The sequence below is a fragment of the Caretta caretta genome, chromosome 9 (assembly GCF_965140235.1).
Source record: "Caretta caretta isolate rCarCar2 chromosome 9, rCarCar1.hap1, whole genome shotgun sequence".
NCBI lineage: Eukaryota > Metazoa > Chordata > Testudines > Cheloniidae > Caretta > Caretta caretta.
The window spans coordinates 80,331,855-80,353,836 of record NC_134214.1 but is presented as its reverse complement, the minus strand read 5'-3'; the positions used below and the strand labels follow the sequence as shown (position 1 = coordinate 80,353,836).

General features: G+C 42.4%; 1 protein-coding gene across 2 annotated transcripts in view; it reads left to right on the top strand.

The window, feature by feature from the left end:
* The window catches only part of MSN (moesin), a 74,335-nt gene that overhangs the window by 11,914 nt on the left and 40,439 nt on the right, over positions 1 to 21,982 (top strand). Inside the window, exon 1 of one of the 2 annotated variants that reach the window (XM_048863323.2) lies at positions 20,715 to 20,735. The exons of the other annotated variant lie outside the window; for it this stretch is intronic. Coding sequence (XP_048719280.1) covers positions 20,730 to 20,735 — 6 coding nt within the window. The 5' untranslated portion in view covers positions 20,715 to 20,729. Of the gene's footprint in view, positions 1 to 20,714; positions 20,736 to 21,982 lie in introns of those variants that run through there. 2 annotated transcript variants of the gene reach the window in all.

Genomic DNA, 21,982 nt, shown 5'->3' with positions numbered 1-21,982 from the left:
GGTTTGTCAAGAAAATAGATTAAAAAAGCAGTCTGGACTGACTTTACATTGATGTGAATTCTGGAGAGTTTGGATTTGTAAAACTGTTTGGATGGCAACAGTAAGCTACCTACTGAGACAGTAAGGCTCACTGGTTGTGCAGACAGGTGTTCACTTAAAAGAAAAGTTGCATTAAGCTCACTATTTGCTAGCAGCAGTTTAAGGACTCACTTCACACTTACTATGGTTTATAAATAGTGTCTGCTGTAGCAGTTGTAAGGATTTGAAAACCAGGCATTAAATCTGGTGTTTCCCTTTCAAAGAGCCATTTTTAACTACAACACATGTGACTGGATTTCCACTAAGGCAGTGGTGCCCAACCTTGTTACACAGGAGGTTCTCACAAACCTAAGCACAACCTTCTGTGGGCCAAACAGATTCCACATATTTTAATAAGATTTAAAGTCACCTGTACTGATTTATATTCAGTTCAGCTTGTTTCATATGTATTAGGCTGTTTATATGTACAGTAGTCTGTTTACACTTGTGTAAACTAAAATGATGTAAACATGATGACAAAAAGCTAATGAATCTGCGATTAGTATATGGTGTTGAAGCAGGCTCTGGCTCTTATGAAATGCTCTGGTGGGCCATGTATGGGGTACTCCTGCACTAAGAGAACAGCAAGTTTGAGGCTGGGTGGGCAGTATTATGTAACATGTTTCCAAAATGGATTGGGTGAGGTGAGAGGAAATGATTAGATTTGTGCACATTAGGAGTCTTATAGCTTCTGAAGATATGATGTGTAATTAATTTTTTGTGTCAACCCTGTAATTGGAACATAGCTTAATCCAGTAGCTTTGCTGTGTGTCCTGAAGGACTCATGACCCACCTGATGAGCTTCACAGGGCTGGTAAAATAATTCCCAAAGTAATTCCCTAATATATTCACCAAAAGCCGAGAAATGGGTCTGTTCGTAGGATAATTGTCATCCAGTCAGGGAGCAGAAGCTTTTATTGTATCAGTTAAGTGACAACACACACAGCAAATTAGTAGTTAGGTAAGTATTCACTGAATAGTTTATGTAAACAAGTTTCACCCTGTTTGCATTCCTAGTAATCTGGCTCAATGCATGAATAGAAGGATGATGAATATTCATTTGACTATAACTTGATCAGCTTTGCTTGTTTTAGATTAGATAAAGTATTGGCCTTTAAGACCGCTCCACAAAGGATGTTGTCAAAGGACTGGTATCCCATTAAGACTGGAAAATGGTAGAAATTATACTGCAGTCCTGCAAATATGACTGTCTCAGATAATCGATTTGAAGGTTATGCAGACTTGCTTGTGGAGGCTGATTGTGAACTGTAAATATTCTTACCTGTTAAGGCCACAGTTCAGTACTCTAGGTTTATCTTGCAGCTGTTAATGCCATCAGGCAAACTCTTGATGAGCAGGGAGTAATATTTTCTTTTTATCAGTTATGATGGTATCAGTAACATGAAAAACCTGAACTTATTTTCTAAGTATGGAGACTTACAAACAAGTATCCTTTTTAAGCTGAAGCATGCTGTCACATGGCCCATACGCCTTACAATGTGCTGTCAATTTTGGATGTTCATCTTTAAAAGCATATTGCTTTAACTTTTCAGTGAGCTGTTCAAGAACATAAAAAACTGGGAGTTCTGTATTTCAACCTATAATTCTTGAATTGGTGTCTGTGAGAGTCTTCGTGGCATCTGTCTGGTTTATTGCTTGGTGCAGTACCAGTTACTGTGGTGTGAGTGTCTGTTTTTTCTACAGTTACTGCAGCTAAGTAATGCTGAAAGAGGGAAGGATTGTAATGCCTTGTACACCTCACTGTCTCTTATGGCTTGGCACTAATAACCTTTGGCACTTCACTTGTTATCTCAAGTACATCCTCAAGCAGGTCCTATCAGAAATAGTGCATCAATTTGCATGCCCCCATGTCCAAACAGAGGATTGGATTAGGATTTTTCATAACTCTCTTAGGAAAAAGTTCCTTTTTTCTTTAGCTCTAACATGTGTGCTAAAGTGCCTGTCCTGAGCCACAAGTGCCTCTCCTATAACATAAAAATATAACTAGACAAATGACCAAATGCTGTTCACCCCCAAAATTGTAGCATAATCAACCAAAGATGAGGTGAAATACTAACAAACTCCACCCTTTACTCAGACCCCAAAACTCTGTCTTTACACTGGAAATGGTTGAGATACTCCACATTTTTTTGAATATGGCAAATAACTGACCAATGCTAAATCACTAAGATAGGGAATTTTGACACAGAATCCTTGCAATGTTTCAAGCTCTCCCCTATCTGTGTGGGTTACTTTGGCTTTAACAAACATAATGTTTAGCCTTCTGAATTGGTGCTATATTTTGCTCTTTGTATGGGTGTTAACCAAGCATAGCTTATTCTGTCAGTAAGGACCAGTGCATCTTGTTCAGGGGCAACCTGTAGCTACTGGTCTCAGCTCTTTGTTAGTGGTCTCCTTACACCTACAGTGAAACAAGTTGAATTTGTCTTCTGTATGACTTAAACATTCCGGTGTGGAGTTCTTAAATTTAATTGCACAACAATAAACTAGCTTCACTAGTCATGAGCATAAAACCACTCAGCAAGTAGGTTTTGACTTCCAAATGGAGAGTGTTTCTTACTCTTCTCTTAGGAGCTGCATTTTGCTTCTGTATGTAAAAATAAGTATGAAAGTTTTCATTCCAGTTGAAATATTTCCTTTTTCTGAAAGGGATGACAAATATTCAAGTGGCCACACTCTCTGCCAAACAGGAAGCTTGTGCCGGCAACCGTGAACAAAGTAAACTTGGTGCTGTGCACACATGTGCAACCCCTTCTCCCAATGCCCCTAAACTGATACTAGGACATGGGTTTTGACTTAATGCTACTGCTGTAGTGTTCACAAACTCTAGTGAAATATACTTCAGGGTGCCCAAGCATTTCTCTCCAACTGCCCTCTTTCAGTTACTTGCAAGTTTCTGAATATCAACTGTTGGGGATGAAAATGTTCCTAGCTTGATACCTGCATGTGGATAGGACTGCGTGTGGAAGACTGGAGGAAAGCTGGGCTAGCATTGCTATGATAAGCAGCCTCTTTAAACAGGTCAAGTACCAGAATGGTTGGAGAGAGTCAACGTTTAGCAGAGAATTGCCTTGTCTCTTCAGGGTTTTAATTGGAATGGTTTTTGATTTGACCCTGTTGGGAGTTTGAAAATCATCCATGGCTTAGGGATAGAGTAACTTTAACAAAAGTCCTTTAGGACACTTAATAATAAAAGTGGTGGTGGTGGGGGGAAGAGGACTGTAGCATGTATTCATATATCAAACTCTGGTATATGCTTTTTAAAACAAAACAAACCTTGGTAGGTGCACTAGTTGTTGTTCCTTGCTGATTTTCAGGACTTAATAGTTCCAGTTAAGTGCAAGGTGTCTGAAAGAAGCAAGGGCCTCAGTGCTTGCATACTCATAGGTTTGCATGCACAGCCTTTATTCTAACATTGCTATTTCTTTACTTATAGAGCTCAACTTTATCAAGCCTTCATGTTCTTTAATATAAGCTTTTTTTATTATGGCCTAGAAAGGGTACTGTTTTCCCCTAGTCTGGCATGGTGAGTTCTGATTTTCTTTGAATAACTTTTTTTTTGGTTTTGTTGGTAGAAGTAAATTAAGGAATTAGCTTTCACTGGAAATAGCCAGATACTGAACAGGCTGCCTCTGCTATCCAATTCATTTTCTTTGGACAGGTCTGCACTCCAAACACCGCTGCAGTGCTGTAGCTATTGTGCCATAGAGTAGATACTTCCTACATCCATGGATGGGATTTTTGTCACTGTAGGTAATCCAGCCACCTAAGTGGCAGTAACTAGGTTGACAGATGAAGTCTTCTGTTGACTAGCCAGTACTATATAATTAATTCACAGTGGTGCTTGGGTCTGAATTTTTCAGAACCTGCACCCCCCTCCCTCCAGCAATGTAGCTAGGTGGATCTAAATTTTAGGGGTAGGCCAGGGCTCAGTCTTGAACTCCCATATACCTTGTTAGAGGTTGGAGTAACAGGTCTAACTTTGACAAGTGGAGACAAAGATGAGGCTTGCTAGACTTGCTTTAACCTGTGAGCTGAGCTAAAGTTCGTTGTCTTTTTTTTTTTAAATCACTAGCTCTGATCACTGTGGGCTTTGAAACACTGAGCTGATAAATCTGTACATGTTTCCACTTCCCTCTAGGATTGTTCCCAGAGTAGAACATGGTTTTAGCAGTGCAGCTTGCACTGACTTTTAGTGCAATTGCGTGGTTAAAGCTGCATGCTCTACATTGAAAAGGAGCCCCTTACTTCTAGGTGTGCAGAAATCCTGACTCCCAGTCTGGAGGGTTAATCTAGACCCCAGCACACCTGCTTTCCTAGGTGGCTGAAAGGCATTTTAATAGCAAAAACTTTGGAATCTTTACATAATGCTAAAGCAGTGATCAGCATGGCTCTTGATTGGAGAAGCATAGGCCTGTACTGTTCTGGAAGCGATGCAGACCTTTTGGCTGTGGAGGCTGTTACTTTGTTTTTAAGATGGAGAGTGCCTGTGTGATACTGTAGCATGTGCTTGCTGTGAGTTCTGTCTAAACCCATTCAAAATCTGTCTTGCTTTAAAAGTTGCATTGTTCGTTCAAATACAGTGAGTGAACATGAGACTTCACAATGACTCATGCAGCAGGTGCTTTCCCCCACTTCTGATTGTCTGTACTAGCTTTGGTTCTGGATTTCCCTTCAGGGCCCCATCCCAACTGACTAAGAAGTTATAGGTGGTTGTGGGGGGGAGGGGGAAAGAGCTCTTCTCTCCCCCACCCATGGAGGGGTTTGGGAACAGTCTCAGCCCTCCTCTTTGTGGGAGAGACTTCCTTCTAACTACCGGAATGGACTCTTATAGTGACCATCAAACTTCTGGGTATTGTGCTGTAACTCTTTTTGCAAAGATACCACCAAAAGGGAAGGGGGTGTGTGTGTATATAATATCTCTCTGAGTGGGGTGATGGGCAATGTTGCGGTCACGACAGTTCTTAAGTGTCATGAGCTCCACTTTAACTAGTCACATTTTATAACTCCATTTTAAAAGGGCGGTTGGGGGGGGGGGGAGAGAAAATCTACCTGCTCTTTAAAAGGTGCCTCCAACACTTCCCTGGGGTTCTTGGCACCTCTTCACCCAGCTGGACTGATCCTTATCTTCTCTAGGACAGCACTGGGTGACTAATCTTCTTCCAGCATGAGGTAAGGATGCCAGCTAATGCTCTTGGGTGGGTCTGAGGAACCTCTGAAATATTACTAAGCATGTGGACCTGTGGATTACAAACTTCAAGTATTGCCCTGAATTCCCCATTGTCTGTACTTCAAGGCACTAAGTAGTTCATGTTGCCTGTAGAAAAAGGCATTTGGGAAGTGGGGTGGTAGCCTGATTTGTATGCTCCCAGAAGGGAACTCTAAGCTTCTCTTGCCTACAGTGACAAGTCAAACCTGAAGAGGAAAATAGGCTTGTCAATGTTCAAAACTCTTCTCCATCATAACTGTCCCATTATCCTCAATTCTAGCCTACTTGTATTTTCTGAGACATTCTACAGAAATGTTACCGAGCAGTTCTCCGATTGCAGCAGCATTTTGTTGCAGAGCCTGTTACAGTGCCACACCCTCCTCCCAAACCGTGCACACTTTGTGTTGTTCTTAAGTAGCCCCTGAGCCTTTGATCAAAATTAGGCTCTCGCCACAATTCGGAGGAAGGTAGGAAGGGAAATTTAGTCCATTAGTTACAGAACTTTCAGTGACTAAAGTGATACAACCTCTTCCCAATGTACCTGTCTTTATAAGAGCAAGTATTCTCTTTTCCCTTCTAAGCTTACACTATACAGCTGTTTAAGCCAATGGCTAGGGAGAAGTGGATATCCAATCTTCCGTTACATTGAAACCTAGCTGTAGAGGCTAGTATTTAAAATTGCTGTAGTGTGGCCACTGGCAGGTGGATCCCTTTATTGGGATCCCCATTGTTTTCAGTAGTTGTGGCTGGGAATTTCCTGGGGGAGGAGGGAATTTCTTTAAAGAGATTGAGTGGAAAGTAGTAGCAGATTTACTGTAGAGAGCAACCCTGCACTGGCAGGGAGAGGGAATAGATGATCTAATCAGTCTTCCCCCATTTCTACCCACTACTTAACCAAAAGCTAATAACCCTGCTTATTTATTTCAAACTTGTTTCAAAAAATGGGTTGTAGTTCAGTGTTTCTTAAATGTTACCAAATTTTGACTTAAAGTCCTTGCATTCTGATTCTCCAGAGTGTGGGGATGCTAAGAGTCTTGCAAACCCTGTACAATGCCTGTAAGTTTCAAGTGTTTTTGGTGCTTACTTCATAGTTCTCCAGCTTTCTTTCGACAGAAAGCTGCCCACCAGCACTCCTCTGTACAATGCTCAAGTCATAACAGCTGGTAATGGATTGTATTAAGCAGGAGCACTGTTTCAATATTCACATCCCTCTTTACACTTCTAGTCCCCAGGATTTTTTTATTAAAGTGGGAAACATAATTCACAATGTGATGCTTAATACTCCTATAACTGAAATAGTCAAAGGGATATTTTTATTAATTGTTGGGGAAGGTAGAACTACTTACTTTTGGCTATTCTGGCCTAATATGGTGGCAGATCATCTATATTTAAACACCAGTGTAACCTCTCCTGATCTTTCTCCTGTCATTCAAAGACTGCATAATTGTATGGTGATGTACTGAGGGCCTGCTCTTCAAATGTGGGCATTCTAATAAGTTTTTTATAATCCAGAATCTGGGCTTTTTTTTTTTTTTTAAAAAAGCCCTTCTAAATGGGTACTTTATGCATCTAAGTGATCTGAGCATCCAGATGCTACTTAAAATGCCCAAATCTTGCCATCTTCTGAAAACTGGGCCTTGCATGTTTCAAGGGGCATATGAATACCTCTCTGAAGTCTGATTATGGCTCCATTTTCAATGTTCTTGGAAAGTGTTTCTTACATGAAACCAGAATGCCTTTTGGAAAATAACTTAAGAGCATGTGTCGTATTTTGTAGCTACACCAGTCGGGGTGTGGTGGGGGTGGGTGGGCTTTTTTTTAGTGCTGTACCAATGCCCCTTACTCTGGTAATTTACTAGAGTACTCTACCAGTGAAGTCTCATTCTTGCATTGCTGCGGTTGCCAACATTAGAAGCTTGCACCAATGTGACTGTCTCAATATAGTTACAACCATGCAAATGTTTGACAATCTTCCTAATATGTAGGCAGGCACTAAGCTATAAAAGTAGGTTTGGTATTGCAAATCAGTTTTATTAAACCATAAATAACTCTGGAATTATACAACACTAAGATAATGGGTGGGGTGGGAGGCAAATGAAGATGGGAAACTTTAAAAAAATTCAATAGCAACAAAAAAAAAAATACCCCTGTGCTTCCTGGAACTTCAGTGAAATCCTGTCTTGGATGGAGCCACATCCTGAATGGACTGATGACTCACTCCTGAATATGAGACCCTAAAAGAAACAAAGTTAGATTTAACTTTCTCTCTCTCTCTCTCGAGATTAAGTAGATTCTGAGAATCTCAGAATGATCAACAGCTTTACTTTAGGTCTCACTGCAGACAAATCTGGAGATATGCCTCATAGACTGGACAGGCACACTCCCACAGTGAGTAAATGTGTTCATAGTTCCTAGAGATCTGGCTACTGGACAGCTCTAGTGCATACTGAGAAACTGCACAAGTATTTGGTGTGCCTCACCCAGGCACTGATTTAGATGTCTGGTACTGGCAGTTGTCTTCAACTCTTATGTTGAGCTACAAAGACCATAAAATACAACTGACTTACCAGAAGTGACTGCCTCTCTTTGTTTATCAAGAGATTTAACTAGGTGAAAACTTTGTAAAAGGTGGTTTACACAAACCCTGTAGAATTTTATATAGGAAGGGATAGTGTGCTCCCCCTCCACCCCAAACCTGTGAAAGCATTTGAGTGTACATTTTATGCACATATGTACTTTTTCTCTCCTAAAAAAAGTTTTGGAATTTTGCGACTAGAGAAGTTTTTTCCTAAATTTTTTCCTCAATTTTTGGATTTTTTTAGCTTAAGAAGCTGAAATTAGCCATCCAGTATAATAAAGCATAGTATTGGTGGGTGCTGTGGGACTCATCTCCACACATCCAATGCACTTCAGTCTTCAAAACCCTACAAGCCTGCTTTGATCTTGATAGGCAAGATCAGAACACATGCTTATGAGCTGCTCATAGTTTACTGTTGTGATTTGGCCAGAGGCCCACTGAGCAGTAGACTAGGATCCTGAAATCTTAGTTTGACTGAATCCAGATTGAAATTTGGGAGTTTCTAGTGATCTAGTAGGCTTGTTTGAAATGTATGCCATCTTAGATATGGAGAGAGTATATGATACACTAGATCAACAAAGCAAATGGAATGCTCCTAATTAACTGGAGGGAAGTTTTGAGGAGATGACTTAAATAGAAAAATAACATTCAAAAATATTTAATTAGTGGCTGCTTAAGGGCATCTGAAGAGATTTGGCTAGTGTTTACTTTAGCCATTTTTTGTCTTCCCTGCATTTTGATCCTAGCTCTTACTAAAGCACATCCACTTAAGCAGCATGCTCAGTGTATATGAGGGAATTACTCTGCTTTGTAATGAGAATTGACTGGGAAGTACACAGTATGATCATGCAGTGTGGTGGACAATAATGGCTCTTCAGGCACACCAGCTTCCTTTGTGATCTTTTCTGAGAACTGGGTCACATAAATGGAAGATGACCCTCTCTGTGATCCCCAGATATAAATCTCCTTGAAGTGGCTATGTCTAGCTTGGATAGCGTCAGCAGAGACCACTATTATGCATCTATCCCAATCAGCAAGTACTGTAAACTGGTGTGCCAAGCTTTTCACTCCCCCATCTGGGAAGGTAAAATCATGCCCCAAACAGCACAGTTCAGTTTCTTTCCTCAGGGTTCCTGATTACTTTAGAAACAGATTCAAAACAGTGTGATGCAACCCAAAACACTTATGCTGTCCCTCAGGGTCTGGTGTAGCTGCTGTGTCCAGGGTGTCAGCCCTTCTTCCAGGATTTCATAGGTAGCTCCTGTGCCCTGCAGGGGCCCTGTCAAAGCTTCCATCTGACAGGCGCAAAGAGCCCCTTCCTATTCCCAGGTCCTTTCGTGACTGGCCCTTGCCTAAGAGGCAGGAAGCCTTGTATGTGACTTCACATAGGCATGTCCCTGGCCCTAATCTTGTGCCCTGAAAGTACAGCTCTTACTACTTAAAGTCCAAGGGCCATACTAAGCACACAGTTGTGTATATTCCCAGCATGCATATGTCACCAAAAACCCAGATCTGTTCTGTTTTCAGGCAGTTGTCTCTCATTACAAATATGGAAGGGGACAAATGATGGCAACTACTTCAAGCTGGATTTGGCTCTCCTGAACCTCATGTTGAACATGTGGTGAGGGGAAATATAATGTCCTCTTTCCAGATTCTGATGTTTGCACCCCTTCTGGGTTTTTTGGCTGATAAAGCTTGTTCGTTTCTGCAAGTCACCCAAGTAGTTGGTCTGTCCACATTCTGAAAAGCAATTCTTTTAAGAGCCTAATTTCAAACACTAGTGGCACAGGAACCTCAGACAGAAACTTTATCACAGGAAAGCAAAGGGAGTGTGCATGAAGATTCTATTTATGAGAGAGGAAGTGGCAAAAATAGAGGATTTGACTTATTACCCAAGGTTGTGAATAACATTGGCAATAAATGCTGCCATAAATATCTGGACTTGACTATTACTTGATCCACCCATAATATTTTTTTCTGGCTTAGTGTTCTTAGTTTTCAGTTCCTTTTTTTTAATTTCCCCCTCCCCCTTCAATTAAGGGGGTGGGGAACTGCTTGTGTCCTTCCTAGCTGACTAGCCAGTGGCCACTGTTGAAACACAGCTTATGACTGCAAGAAGGGGTTAATCCTGTATCACTTGGTTGGTTAGGAGGCAATTCTTGCCATTTAACCACAGAATTGGCATATCCAGACAAACTAAATGCAATAAATTCAGTTACCCTCAACTGACTGATTTTGCTTGTAACCTGTTGAAAGGGGCAAGTCCCCCTGCTGGGGCTAAAACCAAATGACCATGCTTTACCCCTGGCACAACAGAATCTACATGTCCTCCTCGTTTCTGAAAGGAACATAGTCATTGGGGATTTTACTATTAAATCAAATAGGTAATATCCCCAGAGTTGTAAGTGTCTGAAACTCCCCTTTCACTTGCTGAGAACTAATTAATAAATGTTGAGGTAGATGCTCTTCTTGTGGTGCTCCCTGTTGAGGCTTGTGTTGTCATAAAACCACATTACCATAGCTTTTACACTTGTATATCCGTATCAATGGAAAAAACAGTGTTACTGAAACATGAGTGCAAAGAAACCTGTCTTTAATTGGGTGGGATGAATGAGGGAAGCTTCCTCCCCCCCCCCGGTTTTAAAATGGTCTTTAACACAACCCCAAGCATTCTTGACTGCTCATTGGACTGGGATGGTGGACATACCTGAAGCCTTAGTCACCCATACCACAGTCTGGTTATCGCCAAGGTAGGGCATTCTTGTTTCATTAAGAAACTTTGTTTAGATGGTCTTCCCACGTTGGAGCTTACTGCAAAAATCCAGAAACTTTGATTTAAATACATATGTTTAGCAGGTAAGATGCTGATTTGCTTTAACAGTGGCCATGGATATCTTTGGAGGGGGTGCAGGAAAGACTTGCCCAACAACACACAACTGAGCTTAATCAAGATTCTAGGGGTCTGATTGTCATAGGTGCTGAGTGCCTACAACTGAAGACTTGCATCTTCCATTAGCTTCCTCTTAATTGTTTTAAGAAAGCCCAGCTTGGGTGTGGTTGTGCTGCTGTGATGGAGAGGTCAGTTAGGGAATAACCTGTGGATATCTGCCTGTCAAGATGGCAGTGTCTGCAGAGAGGTATTTTGCTCTCCATCTCTGAGGATGGAGTAAACTTCTTCACAGGATCTGGTAGGTGAGTGCTGTGGGGGGGAAGAACTGGCAAAAAGGGGTTAAATGCCCTGTGGTGTGAATAGCTTTCCAGGATAAAGACCCTGGGTTGGGAAGTTGGCAGTGCTGATGGAACATAAATGTTTTGCCTTAACTTTTGGTCACATGAGTGAAAACTTGGGGGGAGACCATCCCAGGTTTCAGAGTAGCAGCTGTGTTAAGTCTGTATTCGCAAAAAGAAAAGGAGTACTTGTGGCACCTTAGAGACTAACCAATTTATTTGAGCATAAGCTTTCGTGAGCTACGGATCACTTCATCAGATGCATCCCAGGTTGCTCTTCTAACAAAGACTTCAGCTAGTAGAAGGATAGTCACTGTTTTGGGAGTACTGATACAAGTCGTCATTATCAGGGTAACTAATGACAGGGTGATCTGCTTCGTAAACACTCTTTAGCTGCAGCCCTTAAAGAGAGATCTTCCAAAGGTGCTGCACTGTGTGACTTAATCATCAGTAACAGAATATTGTGTGTTCAGAGCATCTTGCAACCCCTCTGTGAGATAAGTGCTATTCACATCTTGCAGATGAAGGTAGGAGAGCAAGTACTGGAGTGCTAAGAGCATAAATGCCTATTCCCAACCCACAAGTCATGGGAATAGAATTCAAATCCCTGCTCTCAGTCCTGTGTTGAGATGGCAATAAGTAGAGAAAACAGATACAATTTTCTAGTGGCGAGGGGAGCTGTGGTAATTGGTAACACAGGAATGCCCTATCTGGAGTATCATTTAGTAATTGCAAATGCAGAATAAGATTATTGCACCAAAAGATGGATGGTCATACTGGGAACATTTAAGTTTGGATACTTGCCTCTTTGCATGTCTCCACTCTTGCTAATCCAAGTTCTTGGTATTTTAATGAGTTCTATTCCGCCTATCTTTTTGCCATGTCCCCCTGTTTACACATACCTATCACAATGAACCAAAGTAGAAATAATCACTTTGTGTAGATTGATTAGTTCTAGGAACACCTAATATGGATGGTTACATGGTGGATATTGGTGTAAGAGTCTTTACTTGCTGTGGATTCCTCTGTCCAAAGAGGAAGAGGGTCAGGCTGGAGGCATCTGTAAACCATCTTCAATACCAAGGACTGCATTTTGCCACTTAAATGGGAATTCTTCCCTTGTCTGCACTTGCCTATTTCTAGTTGCTCTGATGTAGGATGTCCCAAGGTGAGGGAGGTGTAGCTGAGGCAAAACTATATGGTGTGGAACAGACTTGATCCCAGATGACCATTGTTACAAATGTCTTAAGGCTATAAAAATTGCTGTGAAGAAAGAAAAGCATCCAAGAATATTAAAAAGGGAATAGACACTCTTCCCTCTCCAAAGTAATCAGTATTTCCGTCTGAGGCCCCTGGAGGGTTGAAAAGGGGGCATAGGGGTATCTCGCATGAAGAATGAAAACTTCCAAGGAGCCTCTTCGATTTGCAGTTTAACTGCAAACCAGTGTCATGACAAACCTAAGGTGGGAAAGGCACATACAATGATAGCAGCCACTACAGAACGAATTCTGCAGGTTAAAATCTGCTGAAGTGCTGTTGATGAGTTCTGACTTGGAGGAGCACCTTGTCCTCACATAATGCAAAGTGTTGCTGTAGGGGATTGGAGACTGGACTACCTTGGCAAAGGATCTTTTCAGGGTGTTTTCAATGAATGCCATACATATATTTTGGGATTTTACCCTATAATACAATGGTGGGGGGGAACATTTTAGAAGGTTAAATAAGGAAACTTTTTTCCCTAGGACAACCAAGAATGCTAAGGCAGGATTGGAGTTGCACTAAAATCTAGAACAGGGGTTGGCAAGCTATGGCACATGTGCCAAAGACAGCATGTGAACAATTTTTTTTAAATGGCATGTTGCTGCCTGCTGGGTCCCAGCCGCCAGCCCCACTCAGCCTGCTGCCGAACCCAGGCCAGGACCCCTGCAGGCCACAGCATGCCATTAAAAATCCTGCCTGCCCTGGCCCGCTCTTCTCTGGTGCCCCCCCGAGCTCTCTCCTCCCCTCCTCTCTGCCCCCCCCAGGCAGGGTGAAGAAGCTTGGTCTTGCCAGCTGCAAGCTCCCCTCTTCCCCCAGTGTGCTGTGTTCCTGCCCCTCCTCTCCCTGCTGCCGATCAGCTGATGGCCCTTGTGCTGGAGCAGGAGAAGAGCTGCAGTGGGCTCGCTGCTCTGGGGAGGAGGCAGAGAAGAAGTGGGGACAGGGCCTTGGGAAAGGGGGGTGGAGTCAGGGCATATCCCCTCCCGCCCCCTGCCATGAGCCTCTCTGGGCAGGGGGCTGGGAGCACTCACACTCCCAGCCCCCTGCCCTGACTCCAGTACCCCCCATATTCCCACTCCCACCCTGAGCACCAAACAAGAGCTCCTGCACCCCACACCCCGCCACATTCCCACCTGCACCTCTAGCACCAAATGGGAGCTGCTCAGGTAAGCACTCCACACCCAAGCCTGAGCCCCCTCCCTCATTCTAGCTCCTGGCCAGACCCTGCACCCCAACCCCCAGCCTGCTCCTTCAGCCCCCAGTCCTGTACTCCGTGCACTCCCACCCTCAGCTCAGTGCAGAGAGAGAGGAAGAGAATGGGCTAGAACCAGGGAGAAGGTAGGTACCCACTCTGTGTGGGCAGGGCCAGGATCCCAGACCAGCATCAGGCTGAGCAGGGCTGCAGCTGGAACCCTGGCTGGCAGGAGCTGGCAGACTGAACCCCAGACCAACAGTGGGCTGAGCCGCTCGGCCCCTTGTAAGCCTGGGGTCCCGGCCACTCGGCCCCTTGTCAGCCTAGGTGAATGGAACCCCAGGCTGGCAGCAGGCTGAGCGGGCCAGCGGCGTAAGATCAGCATTTTAATTTTAAATGAAGCTTCTTAAACATTTTGAAAACCTTGTTTACTTTACATATGACAATAGTTTAGTTATATTATGTATTAGACTTATAGAGAGACCTTCTAAAAAACATTAAAATGTATTACAGGCATGCGAAACCTTAAATTTAAGTGAATGAATGAAGACTCGGCACACCCCTTCTGAAAGGTTGCCAACCCCTGATTTAGAAGATGGCCAGTCATGTGCAGAGGCTGGAGAGGAGTGTTGTAAAACACTACAGACTGGATATAAGACGCCCCCACCACCTGTAGACAGTTGGCAGTAGATCCTGTGCAACTGTTCAGAATTGAAAATGGAGAGATCCTTGAAACTGAAATGGGTGTAGTCTCAACCACCAGTCTGTTGGATAAGGCAGAGAGTTTTCTCTCTGCAGCCAGTAGCCAATGTTGGTACTCAGATTGTGTGGCCTAAGTGGAATGCGGCAGTCCAGAAAGCCATTCATGTTAAATAGACACTTAGTACAGGTGACATAGTCTTCTAGCAAACATCTGTAGCCCTCACTTCAATGGCCAGGACACTCCAACTATACCCCCAATAAGAACAATGACATGCAAATGTCATACATACTTTATTGTTGCTATAAATTGTGGGGCCACAGACCCTTAATGTTGACAACGCCCCACTGAGTTCCACTGCAGAAGCAAGAGAACTTCACACCCTGTGGTGGTGGTTGCCTGATTTGCATGTTCACTTCCCTTCAGCCCTCTCCCTTCCCCCCACCCCTCTTTCTCAGATCACTTCTTCAAGTAGATTGTCTTCAAATACAGTCATAAGTTCTTGAGCTTTGCTGAGGCGGATATGGTTCACTTCCTGCTATAGTGGGCTGGCCCCACCATTCTCTCAACTACTCAGTGCTTTGGCAGTTGCTTTAAAGGTGCAGCTTGCAGCAAGGACAGACAGTCAAAGCCAACTTTATGGTATCCTGGGAATCTGCAAATCAAATAGTTAAATTGCATTTTAGTTCATTTAAAAACTTAGTGATCCTCTACCTCCAGCAGCTGCTCTGTGTAGCTATCTCTAACTGGAGCTTTAATGGGTATAGTAGTTACCAGTGGCCATGTATCCCTTTTTGGAAGATGAGTGGTGCTGAGTTTCCCAGCCCTCCTAGTCTTCTGATGTATCTGACCAACCTGGCTTCTGATCTAGTTCTGCTAGGTAGAAAGCAAGTCCCATTCCTTTACATGCACCATCAATTACTTATTTGAAGACTGTACCTGACTGTAAATTTCACAACATCCATACTTACTGGTCTCTGGAGTTGGATTCAGCCATAAAGTGCAGACTAAGGTGGCTGAGCACTGCCACTACAAATTTTTTTTACTTTAGGGAACGCTGTTATAGGAGTGCATATATGCTAGTAATTAACTGTAATGCTGCTGTCAAGGTTCCTTCCCCACTCTAAACTCTAGGGTACAAATGTGGGGACCTGCATGAAAACCCCCTAAGCTTATCCTTACCAGCTTAGGTTAAAAACTTCCCCAAGGTACAAACTTTGCATTGTCCTTGAACAGTATGCTGCCACCACCAAGCGTGCTAAACAAAGAACAGGGGAAGAGACCACTTGGAGACGTCTTCCCCCAAGCCCTACACCCCCTTTCCTGGGGAAGGCTTGATAAGAATACTCACCAATAAGTACAGGTGAACACAGATCCAAATCCTGGGATCTTAAAAACAATGAAAAATCAATCAAGTTCTTAAAAGAATTTTAATTAAAGAAAAGGTAAAAGAATCACCTCTGTAAAATCAGGATGGTAAATACCTTATAGGGTAATCAGATTCAAAACATAGAGAATCCCTCTAGGCAAAACCTTAAGTTACAAAGACACAAAAACAGGAGTATACATTCCCTCTAGTACAGCTTATTTTACCAGCCATTAAACAAGAAAATCTAACGCATTTGCTAGCTAGATTACTTACTAATTTAACAGGAGTTGGAAGGCTTGTATTTCTGATCTGTTCCCAGCAAAAGCATCACACAGACAGACCCCTTCTTGTGCGTCTCCCCCCCCCCCCATTTGAAAGTAGCACTGTATACAGAAAGGTGGTTACCCTTCCCTTTATATTGGTGCATGTTGCATGTTGCAACATATATAAAACATTGTTGAACTGCTGGTCCAAATATTTATTATTCTTACTTTAACATAGCCAGTTATGGTTAATTAATATTCTTTGTATTGTTACTTGTATCTAGATTTCAATAAACAAATGAAAAAATTAAACACAAGTTAATCATACACACTTATCAGCACTTAATAGAAAAGGTATCATTAATTCATGAGGTTTTTCTAATAAAGTCTGATTTTTTGCAGTGCATTTCTTCAGCCAGTTTTTCATAGCTGGGAGAGTAGGATGATATTCCCATTTGTAAGCAATTGTCAGAATGGGCATCTGTAAGCAGAGATCTGTATTTTGATATTATGATGTTCATTGTTGAAAACAGAACTTCGCATAGATAAGTGTAACCAAAATCTTATTTCGGATGCTACTTTTTTTTAAGACAGGAAACTTTTTTTTTTTGGTCAACCAGATTCCAAAAGTTTTTTTTTTCATCTGTTGCTCAGGATTTTAGAACAATGTCATTTTGAAGGTCCAAAATCTCCAGTTCCACATCTTCTGTTCTTACTTGAATGAGATTCGCAATTGATGTAGCCATTTCTGTTATCTCCATTTGGCAAGTAAAAGGATTCACAAGAAAGGCAACAGCAGGCTCAATGATGAACTGTTTAATTCTCTTTTCAAATTGTTCCAGAAGTGTTTGAATGTGGATAACAAATGGTGATGGGTTAAAATCACTGTCTCGTACCATTTTTTTTCGTACTTGGGAAATGTATGGGAGACTTCGTCTTCATATGCGACATCCACAAGATCAGTTTTGCTTTGAATGATTTTACAGAACCTATCATTTGAGCCATGTTTGTCTTTTTCCCTGGAGCTCAAGATCTAAAATGTTCAATTTGTCAGTGATGTCAGCAAGAAAAGCCAAGTCCATTAACCAGCTGGAGTCTTCTAGTTGCTCAAAGTTCTGATTTGTGGACTCCAGAATTTCTTTGATATCTTCAATTAGGCTTAAAAAACATGCAAGAACTTTCCCTTTGCTCAGCCGTCGTACTTCTGTGTGCAAGATAAGATCAGATTGTTTATCATCAACCTCTTCCAACAGGGCCTTAAAAGGTCGGTATTGCAAAGGTTTCGCTCGGATAGAGATAATGATTTTAATAACTACGTTCATGATGTGTTGAAAAGAAAGAACCTAGATGCACAAAGCTTCTTGGTGGATAATGCAATAAGACAAAGTTCGGAAAGGATTAATTCTTCCTGCAGAGTGCAATGAATCCATTGGCGCTGCCCATCCTTGCTGGTGCCCCATCAGTGGTGGTTGCAGACACCTTGTGTCGTGGCATACTAATTGATGTTGTGTATGATTTGAATAAATTATAGATGTCCTCACCCTTTGTTCACCCTTTCATAGGCAATACTTTTAACTGCAAGTCTTGTATTGCCGATGAAATCTCACACTTGTTAGGAAATCCTTGAAACAGGCAATCGGCCAGCATCAGTCAAAAATGCTTCCTTCAACAATTCACCATCTTGAAAGGGTTTTTTCTTTGCAAGCAGATGAGCAATTTTAAAGGAAGCAATAGTAGCACTTTACCACTTGTCTAGTGAAAACAGATTGCTGGGCAGATTGAGTTGATTGATTTTTTTTTCCTTTCTCAACTCAGATTTAGGTGGATTGCTAATGTCAAAAGAGCAGTGGTTAGTTTGGAAATGGCGTTCAACGTTTTTTGTTTTTCCCCCAGCACTGCAACAGTACCACCGCACAATAAGCAAACACATTTCCCTTTTATTTTCAGTAAAACAGTAGGATTCTTCCCACTCTGCGTTGAAATAATACGTATGTTGTCTTTTATTTGAATCACTCCATTTTGGGGCAAAATGTTATAAATAAATCACAAAGCACGAGAAAACGGCAGTATCAGTGCAGCAGAAAAATGCTCACCTACAGGGCCAGCTCCAGGCACCAGCGGAGCAAGCACATGCCTGGGGCGGCATGCCATCCATTCTTGGGGCGGCAGAGTCCGAGCTGGGGTGGGGAGGTGGGTGTTGTTTTTTTTTTTTGTGTGGTGTGTGGGTTTTTTTTTTTTTTTGTGGGGGTGTTTTGCACTTTGGCAGTTCAGACAGTGGCAATCCAAGCGGCAGTTCTGGGCAGTGCAGAGAGAAGCTGTGGCCCTGTGCCTACCGGGAACAGAGAACACCAGCACCTGCAGCCCCAGAGTTCTCTGTCCCCAGCAGGTGTGGGGCCGCAGCTTCTCTCCCCTGCTGGGCACGACTTTACACACCATGTCGCTAGGCGGGCGCACATAAATGCCCCAGCGGGCGCCATGGCTCCCGTGGGCACCGCATTGGGGACCACTACACTAGGTAGTCTGCTAATAGCTAGGGATTGGCTTAACCCCTGAAGCAAGAGACTTCAGACAGCTTCCCGCAAACTAATTATAATTCTAGATACTCTTGTTACCATGTAAATGTCGAGTCCTGTCTCTTTGTGGAATCTTGCAAGTCGGTGACATGTGGCAATGATTTCCACAGTCAAATTATCTCCTTTATTCTAATTTCATTGAATGTTCCCTTGTTCATCAGTTCTGAGACTGGGAGAATAGAAGCTCCTAGTCTGCCTTCTCTACATTGTTCATTATTTTTTTAACTTCTATCATGTCCCCACTTAGCTCTCCTTAAAAGATAAACATCCCACCTATTTCAAATCTCTTCATACAAGTTTCTCCAGTCCGTTAATGCCTTTCATGGTCCATCTCTGAATCTCCTCAAACTCTGAAATCCCCTTCCTTGAGATGAAGGACCGGTGCTGCAGACAGTTTTCTATATAAGCCACAATGGTGAGGGGCTCAGCTTTTTCTCAGTTGTCCATTGAAAGTGTGGTGGTTTTTTTTTTTTTAAACTTTCTGCTGTTGGAATATCACACTTGAGTGTGCCTGACATTGTTGCCATATTGGATGAATCCTAGCTCTCCACTGGCTTCAGTGGCTGGTTGAGATAGTCACTCCTGCTCTTGTACAAAAGACCAGCAGCTGAAGATTTGAAGGGTTTCTGTTTAGCTCCCACTTGACTTGGCACCTTGGTGCTGCTTATCTTCCTGGGTGCTGGTTGACTGCACCTGATATTTAGACCAATCCTTCAATGACCTAAGAGAAGCTTTTCTGAAAGGGCTCGGGCCACTGTGACCTTGTGTTCCATCTGTTCCTGCTGCTTCTCCATCCTGTGGCCTGAAGACCAGCCTATAGTCCTTTTTGTAGGCTGTCCTTTTGGATAAAACTTTATTATTGGGTGAAATGTTCTTTCTGATATTTCTTCTCATAAACTCCTGTCTTCTGAGGTGTAGTTTTATTTTAATGACAGATATTGTCACTGCAATCTTTATTTCCTAAATCTGAAATTATCTGACTGACCTTAAGGTTCTCAATCATGTTGGCTTAATTTTACATGATACAAGAGCTGTCGTCTTTGACACTTGCTGCTTGCATAAAGTAGTCAGTCTGAAAGTTTTTTTTTTTTGTAAAGTATTTAGGCAGCTAAAGAAGCAGGTGTCTAGTAGGATTCCCAAACCACTTAGTGCTTAACTCCCATTGACAGGTATCTGTGTCTTTAGGTACCTAAATATCTCTAAAAATCTGTTTCCCAAATTCTCCTGTACTAAAACTCTTCTATGCTGTACTCACAGAACACAAGGGTCTCAACACACTCCATAACTAGAGTGTTGGTGCAGGGATACAGTCCGCTTGAAATCTGGTTTCAAAAAGTTAAAGTACTTTTTAAATTGTAACTTGTACGTAGATGAATGACAAAACTGACCTAGAAATAACACTATCAAATGTGCAACAAAAACAATCTGTTTCTCTTTCAATTATAGTGGTTCTCATGGGGGGTGTGAAATCTAAAACAGAAAGTTAACTTTAGATAACAATCCTTTAAGTTTTTAATGTCCCTTTAATTTCTCCCTGAAGCTGTTTAAGCCTGTATGGGGCAGAGAAGCTAAATCTTATAATATTAGTGCAGATACTAAAGACAAGGAGCTAAAGTGGTTGGTTGGGGGGCGGGGAGTCCATGAGTAACAGGGAGTTCCCGTCATGAGCTGCAGTGAAAGGTAATGACTAGTGAAAATGGAAATGAATGACTGTAAGGGATATACCACTTCTACAGTGATCATAGATATTAAGGTGCATTAGAAAAGTGGGCAAATAGCTAATACCTCTATAAAACAGGAATGATGAGTCCCAGAGGCAAACTCCTCCAAAGTCACACAGTAAGCTGATGGCAAATCTGGGGATGGAATGCATCTACCAACCTAGTCTGGTGCCCTGCCCATAGAGCCCAAGGTCTCTAAGAGTAGAAGTAGAGAGGACTAGTGTGTGAAAGTTAAATGGAGAAACAAAAGATGGATGCAGCAGGCTTTTCTGGGTGGCCATCTGGAGGGTTAATCTTTTTCTCCAGGTTGCAATGTGGCAGGGTTATGCTTGGAACCCTGAGTGTGCCTGCCTGCTGGTGTTCTGTTCCCTGATTAGCTTAGGAATATGAAAAGCCCCTTTAAGATTGCTGGAAGGGGGCTTGGTTTAATTAAATGTAATCCCTTCAGCAATTGCAAGCCCTTTCATATGACCTAGGTCCAGCTTCACACAAACACAGGGAAGTTTGAGAGGGAAGGGCTGGCACTCAAAAAGAATCCAGATGTCTGTAAGTATCCCTGGTGCAACAGGTAGGGGTGGAGTGGCTTATCCTTAACATTCCTTGTAGGGCCTGTGGTAAGCAGAAGCACCTGGTGCACTCTACTTGTGGGACTTCGTGTCCCTCTGGCAAGCCACTGGGCCTGGAATATGTAAGGTGGCAGAGCCAGGATAGTTCATCTTTCCAGCCAGGATTAGAATTAATATGTAGCTGTGAGAAATGTCTACCCCTTAAACACATGTGGGTTTTGAGGGGGGGAGGGGGTAGAATTTCACCCTGATCATGGTGTCCTCTGCCTCTGTATTCTCTACAGAGATCTCCTTTTGATATTATTAAAGTCCTCTTTAGCAGCTTTGGACTCCTCTTATGGCTTTGCCACGTTATGAATAGCTTCCCCATACAATTTCTATTATGTGGTATACTTAATTTCCTGTCCTAAACTCTGTAGTATTGCAATATGCTGTTAATCTGGAAATGTCCACCCCAGAAGTGGCTGCTTTTCCCTGGTGGGTGTATTGATTGGGGGTGTCTGTGTGACACTCCTAAAGGAATTCAGATTTTGTATGGGTGAAAGGACTTCATAAATGTAGCTTGGTATTCTATTTAATTTTTTATTCCAAACGGTCCACGAGAAAATCAGACAACGCATAAGTTTCCCTTTTTTATAGAGCAGAGTTTTTTCTCCAGGAATAGTCTAGTCTGAAATGGACATATTGATAACTTGAATCCAGTAGCCTTAATGTTACAGGAGGTGTGAAGCCTATAAATCAAACCAATAGTGTTATATCCTGTGCTCTTGAGGAGTAGCAATCTTCCTGCATTCTTCCCTCCAATAAGGAATGACTTTTTAGTAGCTCAAGAAATAATCAGTCAAGGAGTCTTGAATAAATGATACTCTAGGGGATATTTAATGTCCCTCGGATTACAAGCACAGTATGTGGGGCTCTAGCTTGGGTTGTCCATACACAAAATGGAGAGCTTGCCATCTGAGAAGGAATGTACCCTAAGGGTTTGAGGTTTGGTAATGCCCGAGTCAGAAAGCATGCTATCAAAATATGGAAGCAGGAGTATGAGGTCCATGAATGTCCCTAATTGTATAAACTGCCATCCTAAATAGAGGAAGAAATAGGCAAGATGGTTAGCAATGCCAGCTTCATGTGGGTATTGTAAAAAGCCTGGTAAGTTAAAACTTGCAGGTGGACAATCTGCATCATGAAAGCTTAGTGCAATTTATGATTACACTGGCAGTGCTGGAA